The 25,877-nt window shown below is 44.5% G+C and overlaps 1 protein-coding gene across 1 annotated transcript in view; it reads right to left on the bottom strand.

The window, feature by feature from the left end:
• LOC137539154 (chymotrypsinogen B-like) overlaps nt 1–25,563 on the bottom strand; it is a 39,494-nt gene extending 13,931 nt beyond the window's left edge. The window contains exons 1-5 of the mRNA XM_068261651.1: nt 25,507–25,563; nt 13,801–13,904; nt 9,591–9,670; nt 5,784–5,862; nt 2,615–2,795 (exon numbers count right to left, since the gene is read on the bottom strand). Of these exons, the coding sequence (XP_068117752.1) occupies nt 2,615–2,795; nt 5,784–5,862; nt 9,591–9,670; nt 13,801–13,904; nt 25,507–25,558 (496 nt within the window). The 5' untranslated portion in view covers nt 25,559–25,563. The remainder of the gene's footprint in view (nt 1–2,614; nt 2,796–5,783; nt 5,863–9,590; nt 9,671–13,800; nt 13,905–25,506) is intronic.
• Between the last annotated feature and the right edge of the window lie 314 nt (nt 25,564–25,877).

The raw sequence follows: 25,877 nt of genomic DNA on the forward strand, positions 1-25,877 counted from the left end.
CTTTTTCCCTCCTTTTTTACTACTCTCAGATATTAGGTCTGAGAGGAGGTTTCTCTCAAAAAGGGAATCAAGATCCCTATATCCATCACCTCTCTTCCCGGAGACACTTCCCCCTTTTTTCTGCACCATTAGAATCTCCCCACCCTCATTCTCCTGCACAAAGGCGGGGGGACCCTCTTCACCCTGAGCACCTTCTCCACCTTGAGAACCCTGAGAAGATATATCAGTCTCCTCCACCACTGACACTTTCCCACTTTTCCCCCTCCTCCCACCAACATCAATGCGTAATTTCTTAACTTTGCTTACTCTATTTTTCCCTTTTTTCTTAATCTTTTTCTTAGGCAGTTTATCAGGTAAAGAGGATTTCATCTCACCTATCCGGTGCTCAGTGTCCTCGTCCCCACTCTGCGCTTCAGAAAAGCTGGAGTTGCCCTCCTCAGCAGAGGTCTGGAAGAATTCCTGAGCTAGCTGATCAGCGTCGCTCTCAATTATTCCAGCAGGCTCAAGCTGCTCTGATCTGTCATTCTGAAGAACATCCTCGTCCATAAACTCCTCCACGGTCAAGTCCATTTCCAGACTTGGTTGCATGGCCATACACAAGACTTCTCTGCTTTGCTCTTTGCTGAGGGATGAGTTTATCAGACCTAGGAAAGCTGTCCCGCTCTCGTCCAGGTCCTCCCGCAGCATTGTGGTCGTGGTTGCCAGTGCAGCTCCAGGTTGTCTTCTCTGGGCTCTAATACCATCCTCCTCCTCATTTGCATCATCGCCGCCCACAGCAGCCGTCTCAGCTTGCACTTCACCGCTTGGCAATTGACTTCCTGCATCCCCTGCCTCCAACAGTGGTGTAGATGCATCCCCTGCATCCCTTTGCTGCATTCCGCCTTCTTCCTCATTCATCCCTATGGAGATTCCGTCATCACGGCAGTTTCCGCATCCATCTCCATCCACAGTGCTGGTGATTCCGTTTCTATGCGGACTCCCGGCTGCGTCAACCGCATTGGCCTTACTGATGATTCCACCTTCATGCGGCTTCTCGGTCGCGTCAACCGCATTGACATTACTGACAATTTCGCCTCCATGCGGCTTCTCAGTCGCGTCAACCGCCATACAAACTTCGCCTTGACGCGGAAATACCGCCGCGTCAACGCATACAAACTTTCCGCGTTCCTCTTCATTGCTTTCAATGGTGGTTCCGTATTCAGACAGAACGGCAGCCGCTGACGTCACATCCGCCCCGCCGACCGGAAGCTGGCTCGGCGTGGACGGGGCACCTCGCGGCGAGCCGGCGCCATCTTGCTTGAATGTAATGCCAGGTGGGGAGCTTTCCCACTGACCCTGGGCGCACAGCCCCGCTCCCAGCTTTACCCCAGACCCTACACCGGCCACCATAGGTGACCCTGATGCAAGGACCAGGGGTCCACCAGGAGCAGAGACCATGCGAGCACCCAGGGAGGCCCCTGCAGCTGTAGCCACACCACCACCTCCAGGTAAGTTAGAGGGGGGCATGCCAGCCACAGCCACAGCGGGGACAGCACCGGCACCGCCACCCACTACCCCACCGAGGGCCCCAGCAGCACCCATGCTACCAGGACCCCCAGCAGCAGGGGTAGCGGCACCAGCACCATCAGCACTCACCTGGGCACTCGCCACAGAGCCCGGTACCGGCATCCCTTGCACCTCACTCGCACAGCTGCCCTCCATGGGGTCTTCATCACATACCCTCTGCCCGGGTGGGATGGGAGACTGGGACACTTCCTCCTTCACCCAAAGTGGTCTCTCCGGGGGGGTGCATTCCTCCTCTACAATCACGCACTCATCATCCGTGTCGCTGTCATCGACATACTGCTCAGGTAACAACATTTTTTTAAATCGCTTCCTGTATCCCAATTGCTCGGCAAAGGGACCGCCAACTTTTTCAAGTTCTACCAACCTTGATTTCTGCTGTTTTATCTGTTTCCTCAGCTCTAACATCTCTTCGTCCTGCCACAGCATTTCAGGTTTCCACTTGATGCCATAACGGAATCTCGCCCTTGCAAAGTTATACCTCAGCTGGCTCAGGGTCTCTTCGCAGGTCTTCGCGGCTTTGACCCAGGCTATAGCGTTGTTGGCGATATCCCCTCCTGAGGAAACCTCATCATCCCCTAGGTAAGTTGATGAAGCCGTAGGGGGGGAATGAGCTGGCCGCTCCATGGCTGGAGCGGCCAGTTAGCTTAGGGTAAGCCCCTGCCCGGCAAGGCCCGGAGCAGGGACTTCAGGTGAAAGCTGTGCCCAGAAAAGATGCTCCAAGGCTGGATCCGGCTCTACAGGCAAAAAGACCTCCCCTGGAAGTCCAGGAGCTCTCTCAACACACGTCCTCCTCCTCCTATGCTAGGATTAGAGTGTGAGCTCCTCTCAGGACAGTCAGTGACATGACTATGTACTCTGTAAAGTCCTGCGGAAGATGTTAGCACTATATAAATACTAAATAATAATAATGTAGTCTCCACCCCACAAGCAAGCATCTGCTCATTTACAACCCCCCTTTCCTTCCACAACTCAGTCGGTCATCCAATCAGAAGGGAGATGGGATTTCAGCAGAGAGCGCAGTCACACCACATCATTATAAACGACTTACCATTGTATCTGGTCTTTCCCCATCCGCTGGTGACACAGGTGCGGCCATCATCGTACAGCTCGCCAGGGTTGGCGAGGCACACTGGGGATACGGTGGAAGTAAACGAAGCGGGAGTGGCAAGTCTAACCAGGGAAATGTCATTATTGATGGTGTTGGAGTTCCAGTTGGGGTGAGTGAAAACCTTACATATAAAAATAAACAAATGTATTTGATAGTATTAGTTGATCATTATTGAAACAAATTTATCATAAACGAAATAGGACTCAAACTTTCCTGCAGAAATCCTAAAATGTTCTCATCCTTGCAACAAAAAGTAATTGTATTGCTCTTTTATATCCCCAATGATTCAGTGCAACGCTAAAGGCCGTTGATCTACCACAGGTACTGCCTTTTAGGGGCGGTTCTCCTATGAAGCAACGTGAATCACATGCTTCAGGGCGGCAACAAATAGAGGGCAGCAAAAGGCGGCTCCCCTCCCCCTCTTTACACTCCCCACTTACCCCTCCACATGCTCTCAGTGTTCAAGAGACAGGATCTCCATCTCCCTGTCCAGCGTCCTGTATCCATGGCTACAGTGGTAGCTCATGTGATCTGTTACGTGCGTCACATGAGGTGCTGTTGTAGCCAGAGGAGAAGCAGGACTTCACATGTGGCTGGTGATCTAATTGCTAATCTGCTTAGAGTGGGTGAGTGATGTGGCGCTGGTACAGCACATACCTGACACCATGGGGATCAGTTGCTGCGGGCCAGCAGGGAGAAGAGGCTGTCTTGGAGGGAGCGGAGAGAGGTAAGTTTAAGGGCACAGCGAGTGCTTTCATCACCCACACCTACCCTCCAAAATATAAAACACAAAGAGTGCGTGTGCTCAGGCAGCACCTGGATAATTTAGCTGTTACATGCGTTTTGCATTTTAGAGGGTAGGTGTGGGTGTCCTTCCTGATGGTGAGGGCAATTGGGGGGCTACCTGAACCCTTTTGTGGTGTAGTTTGCGGGTCCCAGGTATGCCTGTACTGCTCACCTCCATTTAAAAGTACCTTTAACCAGGTTTGATTATATTTATTTATTATTCTGTTTTTTTTATCTCAAAATGTACTATGATGGATTGACTATGACAGGTTTAGGTACTCCTGCTGTTGAGCTTGTCTGAAGGTTCCCCTGGGGTACACATGTGTTGAGAACCTAAGCCCTAAAGTGCTGCAATATAAGTGTTATTTCTCGCACATGTGAAACTGAATACTTGAAAACACCTCTGTTTTTTGGAAGACACCATTCACAAGGGGGGGGGGGGGGGGGGGGTTCTGTCTATAAAGCAAACCCTGTGGTTTCACACATATGCAGTTCCCTTTTTTCTCCTAAGCTTTCTCCGGGGAGATAATTTTTCATCTTCTGTTTAAAATAACATCATTTCACAATTAAAAAAGTACCAAGAGTAGTAGAAAAAGTACTATCACTATGATTTTGTGTATTTTCTTGCTTGCTGGGGGATTAAAGGGTCTTTTATTAACAAGGAGAGAAAATATCACCTAGGAGAAAATTAAGGATGAAAAGTGAATTGCATATGGGCCATATAGTAAGCTATATGGAGGAATTGATATTTGTACTAAATTCTCCCAGCCACCCTTTCAGATTCATAGGGCCATATGCAATTCAAGGACAGCTGAAGCGAGAGGTATATGGAGGTTGCCATATTTATTTCCTTTTAAGCAATACCAGTTGCCTGGCTGTCCTGCTGATCCTCTGCCTCTAATACGTTTGTTTGTTCATAGTCCCTGAACAAGCATGCAGCAGATCAGGTGTTTCTGACATTAATGTCAGATCTGACAAGATCAGCTGCATGCTTGTTTCTGGTGTGATTTAGACACTACTGCAGCCAAATAGACCAGCAAGGCTGCCAGGCAACTGGTACTGCTTAAAAGAAAATAAATATGGCAGCCACCATATACTTCTATCTTCACTTGTCCTTTAACTTTTTCTCCTCTGTTTTCTCCTAGGTGATATTTTTAAACTTGCCAATAAAATGCCCTTTAAAGCACTAGCAATGAAGAAAATAATCAAAGTAATTTTGATGGTGCTCATTCACCTACTTTTTGGTACTTTTTCATTTGCAGAGTGCTGGAAAGTTATTTAAAATAGAAGATGAAAAATGATCTCCTAAGCCCCATATACACATACTCAACAGCTTTTAGGCTCTCACAACCTTTCTTGTGAAACACCTAAAAATATCTCTTGCTATTGTTCAAGCAGCTGATAAGACTGATAAGAAGTCAATCCAAATGTTGAATTGATTTCTTATCAGTCTAAAGGGGCCCATACACCTAACAATTTTCCCGCCGATATACAGCAGATTCAATCACTGTGATCGAATCTGCAGTGAAATCTTTGCGCAAACGCAAGCGGATTGATTTCCATTCGAAATCAATCGTTCCCGTCGATTCCCGTCGAGCCGTCCGTGTGGAAGATTTTTCCCGATCGCCGGCGGGTGGGGAGTGCGTCGATAGCGGCGTTCGAATGCCCGACGACTGACGCAATACAGCGGCAATACATTACCTGATCCGGCCGGCGCGTATCCCCACTGTCACCACTGCTCCTTCTCCGCTGGGCTCCGAGTCCAGCAGGCTTCACTTCTTCCTGTCCCGACAGGAAGTTTAAACAATAGAGCGCCCTCCACTGTTTAAACTTCCCCGGACAGAAAGAAGTGAAGCCTGCCGGAACCTGGAGCCCAGCACGGAGACGGAGCAGTGGTGACAGTGGGGATACGTGCCGGCGGACTCAGCGGAGCAGGTAAAGTATGTGGGGGCGGGGGGGGGGGGGGCAGCTGCAGCACCACCACAGATTGTGATCGGTTTCATGCAATCGATTCACAATCTGTTTGCAGTAAAGGCAGCCATATGATCCCTTTCTGATCAGAGTTGGTCGAATCTGATGGCAAATCGACCAGTGTATGTCCACTTTTAACTGCTTGAACAATTGCAAGAGATTTTTTTTAGGTGTTTCACAAGAAAAGCTGTGAGAGCCTAAAAGATCGCTGTTGAGTGTGTGTGGGGCTTAGGAGAAAATGGAGGAGAAAAGGTGAATTGCATATGGACCAGAGAGCGACTCCTGCTGAAATGTTACGTTTAGTTTAGCATGAAGAAAGATGTGATGTAAATCTTGTAATCTAAGAACTCACCTTTCCGACAGCCAGAGACTGGACTACTTCAACGCTGGAGCTTCTGTCGTGTTCTCCAAGAACAACACGGTCAGTGCTCCTGTAGGGAAGGACACAAAGACATTGCTCATTTTACTTTAAAGAGAACCTGAAAAACTAATATTATTTAAAATAAACACATGAAGTTCCTGAAAATGAATATCACATACTTACCTCGCCGTCAGTTCCTCTCAGAAGCTCGCTATTTTCTTCTTACAAAGATTCCTTCCAGTTCTGACAAGATTTTGTCAGAACTGAAATATATCAGTTGCTGTCAGTTACATATCAGTTGCTGTCAGTTATAACTGAAAGTATCATAGATAAGCAAGGCAATGTCCATATTTCCCTATGGCTCAAGTGGGTGATATTACAGTTTAACAGTGTGCTGTGACCCGGAAGCTGTTACAGGGTAGAGGCCATTTTCAAAATAGAGGATGGAGAATTCCAGTAATCACAGTGGATAAACAAGATGCAGGAGAGGAGAAAGAGATTGATAGCAGACTACATGGGAAGTAAGTATGATGTGTGTGAGTGTTCATTTTTACTTTTCATTTTCAGTTCAGGATTGCTTTAAATGGGAACCTACATTTAAACAAAATAAGAGCATAGGCAAACACAGAGGGGGATTACAGCTGCCCAGAATCCCCCCTCAGACCAGGGCTGGTGCAGTGTCTGGGGACAGGTAAAAGTTGAGATACCAGAATATCTGCAGGCAACCTGCAGCTCACAGCACTACCCCATTTCTTTCCCTGCTACAGTTGACTTTTTATGGGGCAGCAGCATGTGTACAGAGCATGGAGCAGCTCTGGGGAACTTAGAGTCAGGTATGAGCACAGCCCTGTACCCTGCTGTGCGAATGCTTCACTTTCCCATTCATTACAGATGTTGGTTGTCCTCATTATTATCTGCATCCAAAAGCCAAACTGCTCCTGATCGATCCCATTGTCGATCAGGAACTGATGGAACATTTAATAATAATAATACTCCGAACATTTGTATAGCGCTTTTCTCCTGTTGGACTCAAAGCGCTCAAGAGCTGCAGCCACTGGGACGCGCTCAGGAGGCCACCCGACAGTGTTAGGGAGTCTTGCCTTGAACTCCGTACTGAATAGGTACTGACCCTAGCCAGGATTTGAACCCTGGTCTCCCATGTCAAAAGCGGTGCCCTTAACCAGTACACTATCCAGCCACTGTAGTAAATGATTGTCAGATCCTTTCAGTCAGACTGGAAATTGCATTATGTGTATCCAGCATGATGTCCTACCATATTGTTATACTGTATTGTGCGCCGCTGAGGGAGACCTTTTAGGAATCCCCCACTTGAAAATCCTGGGTTTGCCCCTGAAGAGGTTGCTGTGACTTGCACAAGGTACAGTAACTCATAAAAGTGAGTACACCTCTCGCATTTTTGTAAATATTTTATTATATCTTTTCATGGGACAACATGGTAGATATGACATAATGATACATTGTACTGTAGTCAGTATACAGTTTGTATAACAGTGTAAATGTGATGTCCCATCAAAATAACCCAACACACAGCCATTAATGTCTAAACCGCTGGCAACAAAAAATGAGTACACCCCTAAGTGTCGTAGAACATTAACGAAAATTTCCATTATGGTATAAGTTTCCAGTTAAAATATTATGGTAAGCCCAATAAAGCAAATATGCCAGTAAGCGTTGTACTTGACCATTAAATAACCTTAAAAAAATATTCAAGGACCTCATTCATGAAAAATTGTAAAATAAAAAAATCTATGTGTATGGATTTGTACAAAATACATTTGTTCCAGAAAAAAAAAATCCCTATAAATGTATTTTTCCTATTTTGCTGTCACTTGGGCAGGATTTACGCTTGTCATTGTGATAAACAGAATAGTTTTTGCATGCAAGTTTTCGCATTAAAATCTGCATTCATATGCAAATTTTCATGTGCGATTTTTTCTTTTACAGCAGGTAACTTAGGTCAATAAGAATTTTCATGCCATGTGTGAATTTATGCCGCAAGAAGCATGTTTTTTTCCATGCAGGAGAAATGTTTGCAGAAGTGGGATTCTCCTGTACCTTTCATTAGATATGCAGAGAATGCATTTTGCACATTAGCAAAACGCATGCAAATTTTAAATGTAAACCTTACAGTAGATTTTGGACTAGTCCATTTCCTCATTGGGGATTCTCAGGATTGTTTTTATTTTCAAAAGCCCTTCTGGAACAGCAGTTGCTCAGTCCAACTGCCAAAACAATATGCAAACAGTAGGGAGGCCAGCCAGGATCTTCACGCAAGAAGGGCTCTTGTAAATGGAAAAGTCAAAAACCTGTCAGATCTGCCAGATTCTTATTACCTATTATAAGTGGCAGTGACTTAGGAAGAAAGTAACTTACAGTGCATTTTATTCTGGCAAAAATTTATATCTTACATGTATGTGTACATTTGTTTTTAATTTTGCATTTTTTCTCATAGTGGTCCTTAAAGGACTTACGAGGCGAACACACGAAAAAAAGTTAATTACCTTATGGCCATTGCAGTGGTCATAGCAGACTATCAGCGCCTCGCCTGTCACTGTGTGGCCCTCTGTTAGCATTATCCAAGCTGTAGTTCAGGCCCCGACTCTGCCCAGGGTCGCCCTATCAATTTGCGATCAAAATCGCCGCTTTAAAAAAATCCTACGTCTGCGCAGTTCTTAGCCGCTAGTGCGGCTGCTCAGGTTCTCTGGCCTGTCCCCGGCCCGTCCTCGCTCCCTTCACTTAGCTCTGTACGTCATGTGGGCATGCCCGCACGGCCGCCCACATGACTGATTGAGGGACAAGTCACGTCTCCCCACGCTCAGCGCTGCTTGTCTCGGCTGAGGGGGCGTGGCTGACTTGTCCCTCAATCAGTCATGTGGGCGGCCGTGCGGGCACGCCCACATGACGTACAAAGCTGAGTGAAGGGAGCGAGGACGGGTCGGGGACAGGCCAGAGAACCTGCGCAGCCCCACTAGCGGCTAAGAACTGCGCAGACGTAGGATTTTTTTAAAGCGGCGATTTTGATCGCAAATTGATAGGGCGACCCTGGGCAGGGTCGGGGCCTGAACTACAGCTTGGATAATGCTAAAAGAGGGCCACACAGTGACAGGCCAGGCGCTGATAGTCTGCTATGACCACTGCAATGGCCATAATGTAATTAACTTTTTTTTTGTGTGTTCACCTCGTAAGTCCTTTAAAGAGTAGCTCCAGTAAAATAATGTAATAAAAAAGTGCTTCATTTTTATGATAATTATGTATAAATGATTTAGTCAGTGTTTGCCCATTGTAAAATCTTTCCTCTCCCTGATTTACATTCTGACATTTATCACATGGTGACATTTTTACTGCTGGCAGGTGATGTCAGTGGAAGGAGATGCTGCTTGCTTTTTTGGCAGTTGGAAACAGCTGTAAACAGCTATTTCCCACAATGCAATGAGGTTCACAGACAGAAAACTGTCAGGACTGACATCACACTGTGGGAGGAGTTTCACCACAATATTAGCCATACAGACCCCCCTGATGATCCGTTAGAGAAAAGGAAAAGATTTCTCATGGGAAAGGGGGTATCAGCTACTGATTGGGATGAAGTTCAATTCTAGGTTACGGTTTCTCTTTAAAATTGCCAAGCTAAATTGGAAGTAAAACACTTTTTCAATGCTTATTTATTTTTATTTATTTATTGTACTTATAAAGCGCCAACATATTACGCAGCGCTGTTTATTAATTGCTTTTAGAAGCCCTACTACAGGCTTCAAGGAATCATGAATGTTTGAAACTTACGCTACACCACAGTGAGCAGCAGTGACCACCCAGTTGCTGTTAATGAGGGAACCACCACAATAGTGCCATCCAGTCCTGTCCTGCAATACAAAAACATAACTCAATTCAGCAGAACTCTGAGCACTATATACGGCAACTACCAACAAACGACATTGTTTTTATGCATTGTGTAATAATGAAATGTTCCACTAGACTCTCCAACAACGAAAACAGTATACAAACATCATATGAAACCAAACCTTCAACTAAATATGCTATAACATGTCAGTACTTCCTTTTATAATGTAACGTTGCTAAACATTTTCTTTTTTAGCCAGCCCAAACTGCAGTTTTCTTTCACTCACAAAGTCAGTACATTGCAGTGCACTCTCAAATACAATATATATAACCTCCCCAGTATTGCCCTGGTAACTCCCCTTTTCCTATATGAGTAATCACATGCACAAAGCAGAAAGCATTGCGGCTCTAGAATAATCACCTAGATTAATTATCAAACTGAAACATAAATAGGCATTTTGTTGTTAAAAGCACTACAGAATGGCTATTTTTTATTTTGGCATTTGATTTTTTCAGTAAATAAAACGTTGAGTTATTAAGCAGAAACACTTTGGTATAATATTTTTCTACCCAAGGCCATATTTCCTAGCCTTGACTTAGTACATGTATGTAATATGAGATTTCCCCGCTGTACTCCTGGATATCCATGTCTTGAATCTAAAAAGGACTTTGCTTTGATAGCACATACAAAAGCCTTTGGTGCCCAGGTATCACAGCATGATTGCCAGTAGTGTTGTATGTTTTTGTGCTCGCTAAAGCCTATCCTTAGGCTATGTGGTTCTATAGGTTTTCTGGCTAGGTGAATGATTGCTAGTGACATGTTAGAGTTGTTTTTTTGTTTGTTTGTTTTTTTGCCTTTTCTAGGACATGTTTCTATTGTCTCACTACAAGGGGGGAAATCTGTAAAATAAAATGTGTGTTTCTGTTCTGTAAATAAATAATGTGTTCAAGACAGAATTGAAGTACCAGAAACACATTATATTAAAGGCACTTGTTTATAGCAAACCTGAAGCGAAAATAAGCTTATGAGATAATGAATTATTAGTACAGCTAAGAATGGAATACTAGTAGCAAAGAAAAAAGTCCCGTGTTGTTTTCCAGTAAAAGAAGAGTTAAAAAATCTTTAGTTGTTATCTATGCAAAAGAGCTTCTCTGAGCTGTTCGACCCACTGGGTCCGATTCGGTCCTGTTTTCTGAAGCACTTAAACAGCCAAGAAACAGCGAGAGACAGCTTTAGATAAATATTTATTGCAGAAAAGTTTAAAGGGTCATTGTTTCTACTTTGTTCTTTGGCTTAAAAGACAGAGTGAGGTTTCTAAACTGCAAATATTAGAGAATGATGCAATGTTATAAAAAAGCTATATAACTGAAAATAAAAATATGAGGCTCTTTTCTTTGCTACTAATGGTCTATTCGTTATCCGTACTACACATACAATTCATTATATCATACATTTTTTCCCTTCAGGTTTGCTTTAATGAAGGTAGCTTGCTTTATTCAATTTAGAAATATGTGTTTTTTGATAACGGGAAACTAGTTTTGCTGTATACAATGTGTAAAAACATACTGACACTGCCGACATATGAAGGAATGGTATGTAAGGTCCACCCTTCTCCCAATACATGATGGACCCGTAAGCCATAGAAACCTGCACCAGCAATGGTATGACTGCAAATCATGAAGCTTCCCTGCAAAACTTTGATGGGACTCAATGTTCAAACTCCTTTCCATGAGTCTCTTTGGCAACCCCTACAGCCTGGAGGGCCATGTGCCAAAAACAAGCGTAGCTATCATAATCACCATAATCCCCCCCCCCCCCCCCCCCCCGTAATTGAAGGAGCAGCTAACCCTACAATTACACCCTTGTGCATCACTAATCATCCCGGATATTTTCCCTGAAACTCAGATGGGATGTTTCTAAAGCCATGTTCACATGCTGGGTGGTCTGTAGTTGTTATCAGTCGTTCAGTGCCATCTTTGGCAAGAATTTAGCATGTGTACAGCTGTTCCACCGTGTTGTGGGTTGCTAAATGACAAGCAATGAAAAAATCATTGTGCTTGTACTGATCCACCATGTCGGATCATGCTCACTTGTGGATCACCAAGTTGGCCCTCCTCCCTGCTCCATATCCTGCTGGGCTATAGCTGAGCAGCAACTCTGTACACAACTTATACTCTAAAAGTTGCCCTAACCATTGAGCAGCAATCATTAAGGGCTACATTGATTGAGCGTGTGCATGAAACTTAAGGACAGGGACGGATTTACCATAAGGCACTGTAGGCATGTGCCTACAGGTGCCTGATGATGGAAAGGTAGCTTGCTTCCCTCCCCTAGTGCCGCCCTCCCTCCTTCCCTATTCAGAGTCCTAATGAAAGTGTAAATGAGAGGTTACTCACACAGCACTTGGCATTCCACTGGTGAGATCTCCCTTCAGCCGGGGGCACCTCCAGCTACTTAATATTAAGGGTACCTCTGGCTACCTAATACTAAGGGGCAACTGTAGCTACCTATGACAGGCAAGGAAAGTAAGGGAGAAGTGACAGCTGGGACAGCCAAATGTTTGGAGGGGGTTTGTAGGTTCATGGACGGCCAGGGTACCAGGACATCTGTGCCTATAGGCTCCTGTGATGTAAATCCGGGCCTGCTTTACCACTTTCACCTCCTGGACGTAGAAGCTACGTCCAGGAGGCCATGTGTGCTCCCACGCGCTCCCGGCCGTGGATCGTTAGCCCAGGAATCAATGAATCGGCCCATGGTGCCTGATCACTGATTTCTCTCCCCCGCAGAAAAAGCAACGGCTTCTTTTGGAAGCCTTGCCTTTTCTGCCTCCTACGTCCCCCTACGTCCCTCTAAGCGTACATGTTACGCTTAGAGTGACGTCATGAAAACAAACCTAAGGTTGCCATCTTGTGGCCAAATAGTAAAACTACATCTACATTAAAAAAAAATAAAATAAACATATATTTACATTAAAAAATTACTATTCACATCCCACCCTCCCAAAAATACCCAATCAAAATGTTTAATAATAAAAAATAAAAAAATTACAATAAAAAAAACACAAATATTTACCTAAGGGTCTAAACTTTTTAAATATGCATGTAAAGATGAAATATTTCTTCTTTTTTTTATTATAAGCTTGTAAATAGTGATGGATACAAAACGAAAAAATGCACTTTTATTTCCAAATAAAATATTGTCGTAATACATTGTGATAGGGACATAATTTAAATGGTGTAATAACCGGGACAAATGGGCAAATACAATACGTGGGTTTTAATTATGGAGGTATGTATTATTTTAAAACTATAATGGCCGAAAACTAAGAAATAATGATTTTTTTCCGTTTTTTTTTTCTTATTTTTACTGTTAAAATGCATTTACAGTAAGGTAGGTCTTAGCAAAATGTATCAACGAAATGAAGCCTAATTGGTGGTGGAAAAAACAGGATATAGATCAGTTCATTGTGATAAGTAGTGATAAAGTTATAGGCTAATGAATGGGAGGTGAACATTGCTTGGATGCATAAAGTACAAACGACTGAGGGCTGGAGTGGTTAAGGACTTCCTATTTTTTGGTATCCCACACCAGCATATTGATCCAGGAGGGCTGCAGCCCCACAGTCATACAGGGCATTTGCAAAATCATATCTGATAATAAAATGAAAATGAGCTCTGCCCCTCTTTACTCTCCAGTACACAACTGATCTCGTAAGTTGCCATTTTTACCTGATACCAGGGGCGTTACTATAGGGGAGAAGCCCATGTAACTGCAGGGGGGCGGGGCTCCCTCTTATACAGAGGTCCTTCCTCCAGATCAGCTGTTTTGTGGCTACGCTTATTATGGGTACCACAATCATGATGGCCACACTTCTTTTATGGCCCATGCAAGTTGGGCCACAAGGCTAAGAGGGACACTAAGGGTAAGGAAAGAGAAGGGACTTGGACATTGGAGGACCCCATCCAAGTTTTTTTGGGGGTGGGGGGGGGCATTTTTTGCAGTTGCGCCACTGCCAGATGCTCACTTCTGATCCTCTTTATAAACCAGTCCTAAAACCTACTACTGACACCTGTAACCATACTTGCCTTGTTTGTATGCAGATGTGCCTTTAGTATCACCTTTTAAACAATGGAAACTATTATGTTTCATTACCTGCAGAGACACCTGCCATGGCCAAGATCCGGGGATGGCTTCCTCACCATTCACAATCCTGGCATAACCAGTCACCACAGGGGGGATGCGAGGAACTCCGCAGCCTATAGGAATATCATTTCATTTTATTAGTAAGAAGCATTTAAAACTGTGAAGGCTTACATCATCCAAAATGTAAAATGATGTCAGAGGTTAAAGTGAACCCGAGGAGAAAAGAAACTGATGAGATAAACAATTGTATTTAACCTCCTACTCCTAAAAATGACCTTTTAGGTATCCCACGGTTTGGTTTTATATTTAAACATTTAAACATTTTTTTTGTCTCTGCTCAGCAGTGGCCTATTAAGTGCCCCTAAATGAAGTGTCCCCATGAAAACACATGAACTATTGACCTTTTTCTATCTCCCTTTGCTCTCGGAAGTTGTATTCTGACAGGGAAACTTTTATGCCTATACTTAGCTTATAAGAGAGGTTTACTATAATCCCGACTAGGTACCGAAGCTGTGACTTCCATGCCTAAAAATGTACCGTTTCAGGCAGCAAAATAAAACAAGTAAAACAGCCTAGTTATTAATATAGCACAATTTGGGTAAAGAGGCGCCCCAGTGTGAATAAAATTGGATTCAAAACAAGATAACATTTTAAAAAATTAGGTGGCTTACCTCAATGACGAGGTCTTTGTGTAGACAAAGAAATATTTATTTAGCACAGGCAACACGTTTCACGGGTCTAAGCCTGCTTCCTCAGGCCAATAACAGTGCCAATTGCAAATAGCCAAACAACAAATGGAGCCTCTCTTTTTTTGTCTCCTGTGTCTTTTTCTGTAGGGTGCTGAGACACCCCTACTACTCTAGTTATTAATTGGTTTTGCACTGTACTTTAACATGTTTATCTCATCATGTCACATGTCGCCTCGGATACACTTTAAAGGTAATACAGCCTAGACAGCTTTTGCACAGCCCATTTTTCATATTGGCTATTTTATACTCCAGCAAAACAGACTTCCGCTGCTTAAATTACGAGGGGTGTGGGGTTTTCAAACGCTAGTTAATAGAGTACCACCTTTCAAGCATTCACATGGTAGAATGCAAACCAATGAATCCACGGAGAAAAGTACAACCCACCCAGGGCTATTTTTACTGCTTGTTGCTGCACTGCAGACTATGCAAGCTATATCTTATTCTTTCTACTTGTATAAGAATCTTGTAGGTTCAGCATTTGTGTACAGTGATGCATAGTCCTTTGGAACGCCATTCTACAGTAAGCAAATATGAAATTACGGAATGGCAATATAGACCTAGTCTAGGGAGCCAAAATATAAATTATAACAGCAATGATGTATTTGCAGCAGGTTACACAGTGTAATTGCCTTTATTACAAATTTTGCCTGCATACCCGGGAGGTTCGTTTACTTGGCATAATGAAGTTAGTTAGAGCAGCATTATCTAATCTATGGGAGTGGGATACACAGTGTACACCTAATGATAAAGCATGCCCCCCTTGGCTATACACCTCTCCCCTTCCCTGTGTTCTAAGCACTGCTTTACTGTGTGCGTAAGCCATCAACAGCTGACAAAGTACAGCTCCATGCAGGGGATTTATACCAAGGTTTAGTGGAATAAAGTCAGAGCCTCTGAATAATTCTGTGGTAATACGCGTTTCACCTAATCCCCTGTTACCCAAGTGATCACACTATGAGCCCAGGTATAGAGCTGTTCCCCTAGGTTCTGCTGGCAGCTACTGTTGCTCTTATTACCAGTGTATAAATACAGTACTTGTCCCATGATTAGGATATATGTGCACATAAGATAATGCAGCATGCCATAGCGGCCTTTCTCTGTCACTCAAAAAAAAATCAAATCATGCCTAGAAGGTTTACCAGCTCTGCTACCGAATAGAAGATGTTTATCGTAATAACTAACTCCAAAATGTCTGCAGTGCACAGTAGTTAAAAATAAACAGGACATTCACAGTGGAGTGGACTACTTAAAGGAAATATTTGTAAAACATAAGTAAAGATCTGCCGTGGGACCATTGTTTATATTGAAATGATTTCAGCAAATACTGTACAATAACACTCTTGCCTTGTGGAGACAGAAAACTGCTGTCCGACACAGATGAACTGAGTGAGCACCTGAACTCCAAGTGGTACCTTGAATCTAGAAAGTCCTAAGCAAGCAATGCTAGTCAGATAGGAGGGGGCACAGCACACTTTAGCATTTCTGCCTTGTGCTGGTGGACCTTGTTCCGATCCTGCTCATATCAGTTATGTAAATATACAATAATGTTTATGATTCTACACTGTGTTAAGCTTGGGGGTGTAATCTCCACAGTCAGCATACAACACATAAGCTGACGTGAAGGAGGTACACACACCAGCACAAGGGATCAGGATATCCCCAGTTTAGTGGAGGAGAGGACTGACTCCAATAGGAGATTGTGGTGCACAGAGCCGGTGCAGATCTGAACAGCCACAAACACTTTCGTAATAACGTCTCAGCGCAAAGTAGCGCTGAGCGCATAAACCAGGAATGAGGAGATCAGGACAGGTAGACAGAATGAACGCTTGCTAGCTAGCGATTACTTGGCGACAGCAAGCGTCCAAACCAGACAGACTGGAATGAGGCAGCCAATGCGTTGCGGCGATGGCGAGCCTCACAAAGACAGGACAGGAGAGACAGGAAATAGCAGGATCGAGATAGATGAACGTAACACAGATAAATATACAATAAGTATGTTTTCCTAGCGTATTACAATTACAGCTATCAATGAAACTATTCGTAACGTCTGACTAACATATGTATATATTGGCAATGAACCGATATATGACATAAGCAGGAACTCTGACTAAGACTGAAGTAATACAGGGAACAGGACTCAGAAGGATTCGCTATCTCTTCGCAGAGATGAACGCAATCCACAAACAGGACCAGGAACAGGATTCAGAAGGATTCGTTATCTCTTCGCAGAGATGAACGCAATCCACAAACAGGACCAGGAACAGGATAACTAGCTCAGCACGGGTGTTCACGATACGCGCAAACTACCAAAACGTGCTGGAAAACTGACTAACTGAACACAGGAAATAAACAGTTCGTGTACGTATATATCAGCGACACTGATATATTAACGTAACACGAATACAAGGAAAATAACAAAATGCGCAAGTATGCGTATATATTGGCGATGAACCAATATATGACACAAGACAAGCAAGTAGCAACTTCTAGAACAAGAGCAGAACTAGGAGGACTCGCTGACCCCTTCGCAGGAGTCAGCGCAGTCCACACGGACCAGGAACGAGGTGGGGCACGAGCAGAGTAACAGATAGAGTCTGAAACTATGATAGCCCATGAGGCATTGCAGGAAGCAGTTCTTTATACTGAGGTCATCCAATGGGAGCAGACCTGCAGATTCCCACACAAGTGAATGGTTATTAATCACAGGCTGATAGCAGGAAAAGGCAGACAATGATATGCAGCCTGCAGGAAAGGGACCGCCCCTCCACTGCAGCAGACAATGTTTGTTTACACAAAAGCATATTAAACTGTCATAAACTTCAGAGCGACTGCAGATGGAATCAGCAACTAGTTTAAGTGCAAACCAAACTATGCAAGCAAATGCATGTAATGACATTAGAACTGCTTGGTTTGCAATACCAGTGCAGTCAGCAGTAAACGCTGCAGAAGCGATCATAACAGTACCCCCTCCCTTAAACGCGGCCTCTGGACGCCTATGAAAACTGACATATTTCTCCTGAACCACCCAAACCAAAAAATCAGAAGTGGGAAATCCAGCAAACTGATCTGACTGAAAATTCATGAAGGTCGGATCCGTCCGACAAAACCAAATTCCCGAATCAGTCTCACCAAAACTAGACCAATTGGAACCAGAACCTACCGAACCATGCCCGTCAGCACTACAAGCCTCAGTGTGACACCCATCAGAACCACGACTTCCAGAAAACAACCCCAAGAAACTCTCTGCGCGATACCCACCGCCTTCCAAGGACTGTCCAAAAACGCCAAAGCCTTTGCAATGCCCACCGGAACTGTCCCTACCAACACAAAACCCACCGTTGAACCAGTCCAAGGTACCAGGACAAGTTTCCTCAGAGATCTCCCAGAACACTTGGAAGCTCCAAAGAGATCCCCACAGGTCAGAACGCCCCTTAGGCTCACATGGAGAACTATCAAGAACCCCTATGGAACCCAGGGCAACTCCAGAGTCAGGGTCACAAGGACAAACATCAAGATCAGGGCTTTTAGGGACCAGAACCATCTCCGGGCATGCAGGCCAACCGGCAACATCAGAACATGTCTCCACTAGGGAAGCACGTGAGCACGCTAACACAGACACATCTGGGCAGTCTGGCATACGAAGCACATCTGGGCACACCGGCACAAGAGAAACCTCTGGGCATGTCAAGGAACTGCGAACCTCAAAGTCAGTCAAGACAGGACCGAAACCAGAACTGGGCAAAAAAAATTCATCATGACTAGACTTCATAGTTACTGGATTCTCACTAAAAACTGCAGGATCAGACTTAGATGTCGCTGATTCCAGCAGGGTTATTAACAAATCATGTTCAGGGGCATTTACAAGACAGGGCAAATCTTCTGATGTATGCACTGAACTAGACAGGGTTCCCATAGCTTCTTCTGGACTAGACAGAGACTCATCAAATACACTGGACTGGAGCTCATGAAGGGCTGCAAAACAAGTCAATATTGCAGCAATCCCCACTGAACTAGGCAAAACTGAGTAACTCACTGGACAGGAAGGGGGCTCTGGAACTTCTGCCACACCGGCCAGAGAACCAGAATTTTCCAGGATACAGGGCTGGGTTTCAGAAACACTCATTAACCCGGACTGAAATTCTGAGATTTCTATTATTTTTTCCAGCGAGTCAGAATTATCCATGTTACAGGGCAAGACTTTTGAAACATTCAGAGGACAGGGCTGGAGTTCCTCGGCTGTTACAACACTGGAGAGGGACTCAACAACATTGGTTAAATCAGACTGTGTACAGGGCAAGGTATCTAACACACTTGCTGACAAGGACAATATTTCAATGACCTCTGCTTCGCTGGGCAGAAATTCATCAAGTTTTATTAGAGCAGACTGTAATTCCCAAACAGCTGCTAGACAAGTGAATATTACTGCAACACCAACTGAGGTAAGCAGTGCCTCAGACTGTTCTGCTAGAGGGTTTGAAGTATCCAAAGTACTGGGTGAAGCATAAGACTCTGTGACCACAGCTTCACTGGACAGGATCACCGAACAGTCCACACTGCAGGGCAAAACCATGGAAGCACCTGCTGGACAGCATAATGATTCTGTGACCTGAGTTTCATTGGAGAGATCTACTGCACAATTCATGGTACAGGGCAAGTTCACTGGAACATTTTCTGAACACGGTAATAATTCTGCGATTTCGGACTCACATAGCAGACGCTCTGAGTTATTCATGAAACTAGAGTGAGGTGTAGAAACAGGAAGATCAAAACACAATGTTTGCGCATCTAAATCACCATTCAATTGTGAAATTGGAAAATTCAGATGCTGGGGTTCTGAGATTTCTGGACAGGATTGTTGGGACTCAGAAACTGATGTAGTGCATCTATTGGCATCTGCTGGATCAGACAGGAGTTGAACTTTATTAACACAGGTAATTTCTGCAGAAGTGTTTGCAGAGACAGGTAAGATTTTTCTGGTGTCTGTTTCACTGAACAAAGATTCATGAGTACTGGCTAGGCTGGACTCAGAAGTCAGCAGGACCTCTGGGTCCTCTGCTGAGAAATTTGTGCAGGGCAAGATTAAGGAAGTATTAGTAATTTCTGTCTTACTGGGAAGTAACACTGAGTTATCCATGGTACAGGGTGGAATTACAGGAACTTCGATTTCACACAAAAGGAGCTCTGAATCACTCGCTGAATCAGCCAAAGGTGCTGAAGCAGGCGAGTCCTCAGGAACTGAGGAAGTGGAACAATCTCCACTTGACAGTGTGTCTTCCCTAGTATCAACTGATTGAATCGCATAAAAATCATCCAGAATCATTCTCCACACATCGATCAATGGAGCCACAAAGTCATACCCACACACACCAGTTTTTATTAGGTTATAGGCAGACTTAATGCATGCATTCAATACTAATTCACTTTTTGCACTGTAAAACTGACAAAATGAACTTGCATCTTTCTTCCATTCATAGACCAGGGCTTCCATCTCTCCTTTCTCAAATGGAGGATCCCATGCATATTTAACAGCTGAGCATTCCGGCTGATCATAGTTTGCAAATGTGTTAGTGGCAGAAACATACATTGGGTTATTTAGCAGGTGATTGGCCGATTTCTTATTCCTAAGGATCTCCAATACCTGTAGCAAGCGTTGAACTGTAGTGTATGCAAATTTCCCTTGCTGCACGAATAAATTGATCTGTTCAATACTCTGTAATATATCTTCATAATCATATTCAGATAATTCATTTAAACAAGAACTTTTATTTTCCCTGGCTAGCAATGAAAGTTCATTAGTAGTTTCATAGGTCCATTTGACTCCCCTGAATGGTGACTGAATTTCATTATCTGCTACTGGCGGAGTCTCATTACAGATCTGATGCGCAGTCGCTAAGGGCAACGACTCCGCTGATTGTAACGCCTTTCTTTTGGAGCGTTTACGTTTGGCTTTAGACCCTGCTGCCTTAGCAGAAGAAAAGTTATCAGAACAATTATCTGCTTGCTGATTATTTTTGTAGGCAGTAGAAGGAGCAGCTGATTGACAAGCTGCCAGGAGCTTATCAAAAGGGCTAGGCAAATCGGTTTTGCGCAGCCAGTTATGGATCACAAACGCTAGAAATTCCAGTGGTCTTTCTTTTAAATTGGTATGATCTAAGACATCGTAGGCCCACTGAAACAATCTTCCCTTAAATAAAACATAAACTAGCTGGGAGGCCCACGTTGAAACAGGAGTAGCCTGGAGCTCGGGATTAGCCAGGAACCTGGTACATTCAGAAAAAAACTCATTTTCTGTTTCAGAATTGAGCTTCTCAAATTTCTTAAAGGAACAGGAACCATAACAAACAGTGTCATTTTTGCTGGGAACCCCCCCCCCCCCCACAATGGGGATTGGTAATGGGGCTATCATAATGTTAAGCTTGGGGGTGTAATCTCCACAGTCAGCATACAACACATAAGCTGACGTGAAGGAGGTACACACACCAGCACAAGGGATCAGGATATCCCCAGTTTAGTGGAGGAGAGGACTGACTCCAATAGGAGATTGTGGTGCACAGAGCCGGTGCAGATCTGAACAGCCACAAACACTTTCGTAATAACGTCTCAGCGCAAAGTAGCGCTGAGCGCATAAACCAGGAATGAGGAGATCAGGACAGGTAGACAGAATGAACGCTTGCTAGCTAGCGATTACTTGGCGACAGCAAGCGTCCAAACCAGACAGACTGGAATGAGGCAGCCAATGCGTTGCGGCGATGGCGAGCCTCACAAAGACAGGACAGGAGAGACAGGAAATAGCAGGATCGAGATAGATGAACGTAACACAGATAAATATACAATAAGTATGTTTTCCTAGCGTATTACAATTACAGCTATCAATGAAACTATTCGTAACGTCTGACTAACATATGTATATATTGGCAATGAACCGATATATGACATAAGCAGGAACTCTGACTAAGACTGAAGTAATACAGGGAACAGGACTCAGAAGGATTCGCTATCTCTTCGCAGAGATGAACGCAATCCACAAACAGGACCAGGAACAGGATTCAGAAGGATTCGTTATCTCTTCGCAGAGATGAACGCAATCCACAAACAGGACCAGGAACAGGATAACTAGCTCAGCACGGGTGTTCACGATACGCGCAAACTACCAAAACGTGCTGGAAAACTGACTAACTGAACACAGGAAATAAACAGTTCGTGTACGTATATATCAGCGACACTAATATATTAACGTAACACGAATACAAGGAAAATAACAAAATGCGCAAGTATGCGTATATATTGGCGATGAACCAATATATGACACAAGACAAGCAAGTAGCAACTTCTAGAACAAGAGCAGAACTAGGAGGACTCGCTGACCCCTTCGCAGGAGTCAGCGCAGTCCACACGGACCAGGAACGAGGTGGGGCACGAGCAGAGTAACAGATAGAGTCTGAAACTATGATAGCCCATGAGGCATTGCAGGAAGCAGTTCTTTATACTGAGGTCATCCAATGGGAGCAGACCTGCAGATTCCCACACAAGTGAATGGTAATTAATTAGGGTTGCCAGGTCGGCTGATGGAGAAAACCGGACAGGGGGTGGAGTTAGGGGTGGAGTTAGGGGCGGAGTCAGAAGCGCACTTTTATGTAGAGTGGGGCTAAGCAATGGGCTTTTTAAAAAAAAAAAATTTATAGTATTTATATCGCACTGACATCTTCTGCAGCACATTACAGAGTACATAGCCATGTCACTAACTGTCCTCACCAGTAGTACTGGTCCAGTGCACATAAGAGACAGTTTTTCACCAGTAACTGCACATAAGAGACAGCTTTTCACCAGTAAATGCACATAAGAGACACCTTTTCGCCAGTAAATGCACATAATAAGAGACAGCTTTTCCCCAGTAAATGCACAAGAGACAGCTTTTCACCAGTAAATGCACATAATAAGACACAGCTTTTCACCAGTAAATGCACATAATAAGAGACAGCTTTTCACCAGTAAATGCACAAAAGAGACAGCTTTTCACCACTAAATGCACATAATGACAAACAGCCAGTGTTCCCAGTATATGTAGCCAGGGATAATTGTGCCCAGTATATGTAGCCAGGGGGTATATATGTCCCAGTATATGTAGGCAGGGGTGTAAATGTCCCAGTATATGTAGCCAGGGGGTATATGTGCCCAGAATAGGTAGCCAGGGGGTATATGTGCCCAGAATAGGTAGCCAGGAGCTATATGTGCCCAGAATAGGTAGCCAGGGGCTATATGTGCCCAGAATAGGTAGCCAGGGGCTATATGTGCCCAGAATAGGTAGCCAGGGGCTATATGTGCCCAGAATAGGTAGCCAGGGGCTATATGTGCCCGGAATAGGTAGCCAGGGGGTATATGTGCCCGGAATAGGTAGCCAGGGGCTATATGTGCCCGGAATAAGTAGCCAGGAGCTATATGTGCCCAGAATAGGTAGCCAGGGGCTATATGTGCCCAGAATAGGTAGCCAGGGGCTATATGTGCCAAGAGAATAGGTAGCCAGGGGCTATATGTGCCCAGAATAGGTAGCCAGGGGCTATATGTGCCCAGAGAATAGGTAGCCAGGGGCTATTTGTGCCCAGAATAGGTAGCCAGGGGGTATATGTGCCCGGAATAGGTAGCCAGGGGCTATATGTGCCCAGAATAGGTAGCCAGGTGCCCCCCGCCCCCCGCAGGAGGAGAACAGTGCAGAGAGAGAGCTGGGAGCAGCGGTGGAGAAGGGGGGCAATCTCCCCCCCCTTGCCTTCCCTCACCTTAGGGTGCTGTCTCTCTCCCCTGCTGTCTCCTCCATCATGTGCAGCAGGCTGGCGGGTGGCGGGCGGAACTTACCTCTGTCGCAGGCGCCGGAAGTTCGGGTCCCGCAGCCGCTGAGAGAGATTTGACTCAAAAAAGATCCGGATCAAAGATCCGAAACATTCATGAGCCGGACAACACTATTCAGACTGATAGTGTTGTCCGGCTCATGAATGATTCGGATCTTTGATCCGGATCTTTTTTGAGTCAAATCTCTCTCAGCGGCTGCGGGACCCGAACTTCCGGCGCTGGAGCGACACAGAGGTAAGTTCCGCCCGCAGCCACCCGCCAGCTTGCACTTCATCATATTGGAGGAGACAGCGGGGGAGAGAGAGCACCCTAAGGTGAGGGAAGGGGGGGGAGATTGCCCCCCTTCTCCACCGCTGCTCCCAGCTCTCTCTCTGCTGCGCTGTTCTCCTCCTGCGCTGCGGGGGGCGCTAAAACCGGACAACTTAATTGTCCGGTTTAGCATGTTTTTTTACACCGGACACAGGGGCCAAAAACCGGACTGTCCGGTGTAAAACCGGACACCTGGCAACCCTATAATTAATTACAGGCTGATAGCAGGAAAAGGCAGACAATGATATGCAGCCTGCAGGAAAGGGACCGCCCCTCCACTGCAGCAGACAATGTTTGTTTACACAAAAGCATATTAAACTGTCATAAACTTCAGAGCGACTGCAGATGGAATCAGCAACTAGTTTAAGTGCAAACCAAACTATGCAAGCAAATGCATGTAATGACATTAGAACTGCTTGGTTTGCAATACCAGTGCAGTCAGCAGTAAACGCTGCAGAAGCGATCATAACACACTGTAAACATTGCTCCCCCGTATTGCTCTGGCAATAAACACTGCTGGTGTAATTGTGCCTCCCAAAATGCTGCTCCTCTTTATAACTCTGCCCCCGTAGGCACTTCTCCTCGTGCCCCCACAAACAGCTTGCCTGTCCAGCTAGGCTGCCGCCCCTCCACTCCAATGCTCCCTGCTGATCTCTAGGGGAACTAAAAAATAAAGCCACCATAATCACACTAATGCTCCAAGCCAGAACTTTGCAAGTGGCGTTGAGAAATCCGGCGTTGGGATTGTATTGGCCTGCCTGTGCATTAGGGAAAGTGGGACTATTTTGTCCCATGTAAATGTCACAAAATGACACGGACAGAACCCCTGAAGGGCTCTCGGCCCCCCGGTTGAGAATAGCTGTTCTACAGCAACACTAAATGTTGAAGAGATATCTTGTATACCTGTATTTAATGTCATGGGACATTATTAGGATAATAAATTACTACTATAATTTCTGCTGTTCTCTCAAACCTTAACTAGAACTATTATAAACTTTGAAGCAAACCTGAAGTGAGAAAATTCACGTCTTGTTTGATATAATTACCTGAGTAGAGGGGAGGCTCTGGATGGTATAGAGCCTTTCCATTCCACTGTTTGGCCCGTCATTCCAAAGTTGTTAAATGGTAAAGCTGCGCAGTCAAATAGCTCTTCTGAGTAGTGATGCACTCGTCCTCGATACTCCTAGTACTACTCGTTCTAAAGAACTGTTTGACCAAGCAGAGCTGGTATGGCGGGCCAGAGCCTTCCCTCTTAGTATCAAACCTGAAATTAGTTTTCTTATTTCCGGTTTACATTAACACCTATAGCCATATAGTTTGCTACTCATGTCTGGTTCCTGGGACCACCTAGGTTTATAACAAAGCCATAGAGGTCCTTAGGACAGGAAGTAAAAGACAACCTATCAAGTGAGGACATAAACAGCATGACCAACCTGACAAAAGTCATAAACCCCTCTCTATTCAAAACTAGCAGAAATAGTTAATTGTGTTAATGCAGACAGGATCCATACTTGGAAAGCTGTATAATAAAAGAAATGTACAGGACGGCGAGTGCTAAAAAGTTCCTAAAAGCAACCTTAGAAGACATAGAGAGCCACATGCTGCTCTTGATCAGCTGGACAGAGAAAACCTTATGAGCCTACAGGCTAAAAGGCATATTTAAAAACATCACATTTTTGGACATAACATTTCAATAGCTCCATTAGCGCCTTCATCATAACCTTCTCAGCTCATATATAATTTTATTTGTTAAGGCTTCTATTAATTTTGATGTTAGCTTGCCAAACAGTATGTAATATTGCAAATTATAACTTACCATAAGCTGCACTAATGAGAGCCAGACAAGAGACAAGCCACAGGAAAGCCATTGCTGCAAATGGACGGCTGCCTTGGTGTTAGTTTGAGTTTATATAGCAGTAGAGTCAGAGGTGATAAGATGTTGACCAGAAAAGATAAGCTAGTTCAAGGAGAGAGAAAACCCCACATGTGTGCCACAGCTCAACTGCAATGGTGATGAAGTCCACATTTAGATATAGGAAAGCTGTCCATGGAACAAGCGCTGATGTATTACGCTCATTTGATAAAAGTCCTGATATTTTATGTACTTTTATATGTGATACTGACATGTTAGCAGACCTTACCATAGAAGGGCATAATGGCTGCCGTGCATGTAAAAAGGGCGCAGAG

Source organism: Hyperolius riggenbachi, chromosome 11 (assembly GCF_040937935.1).
Source record: "Hyperolius riggenbachi isolate aHypRig1 chromosome 11, aHypRig1.pri, whole genome shotgun sequence".
Classification (NCBI taxonomy): domain Eukaryota; kingdom Metazoa; phylum Chordata; class Amphibia; order Anura; family Hyperoliidae; genus Hyperolius; species Hyperolius riggenbachi.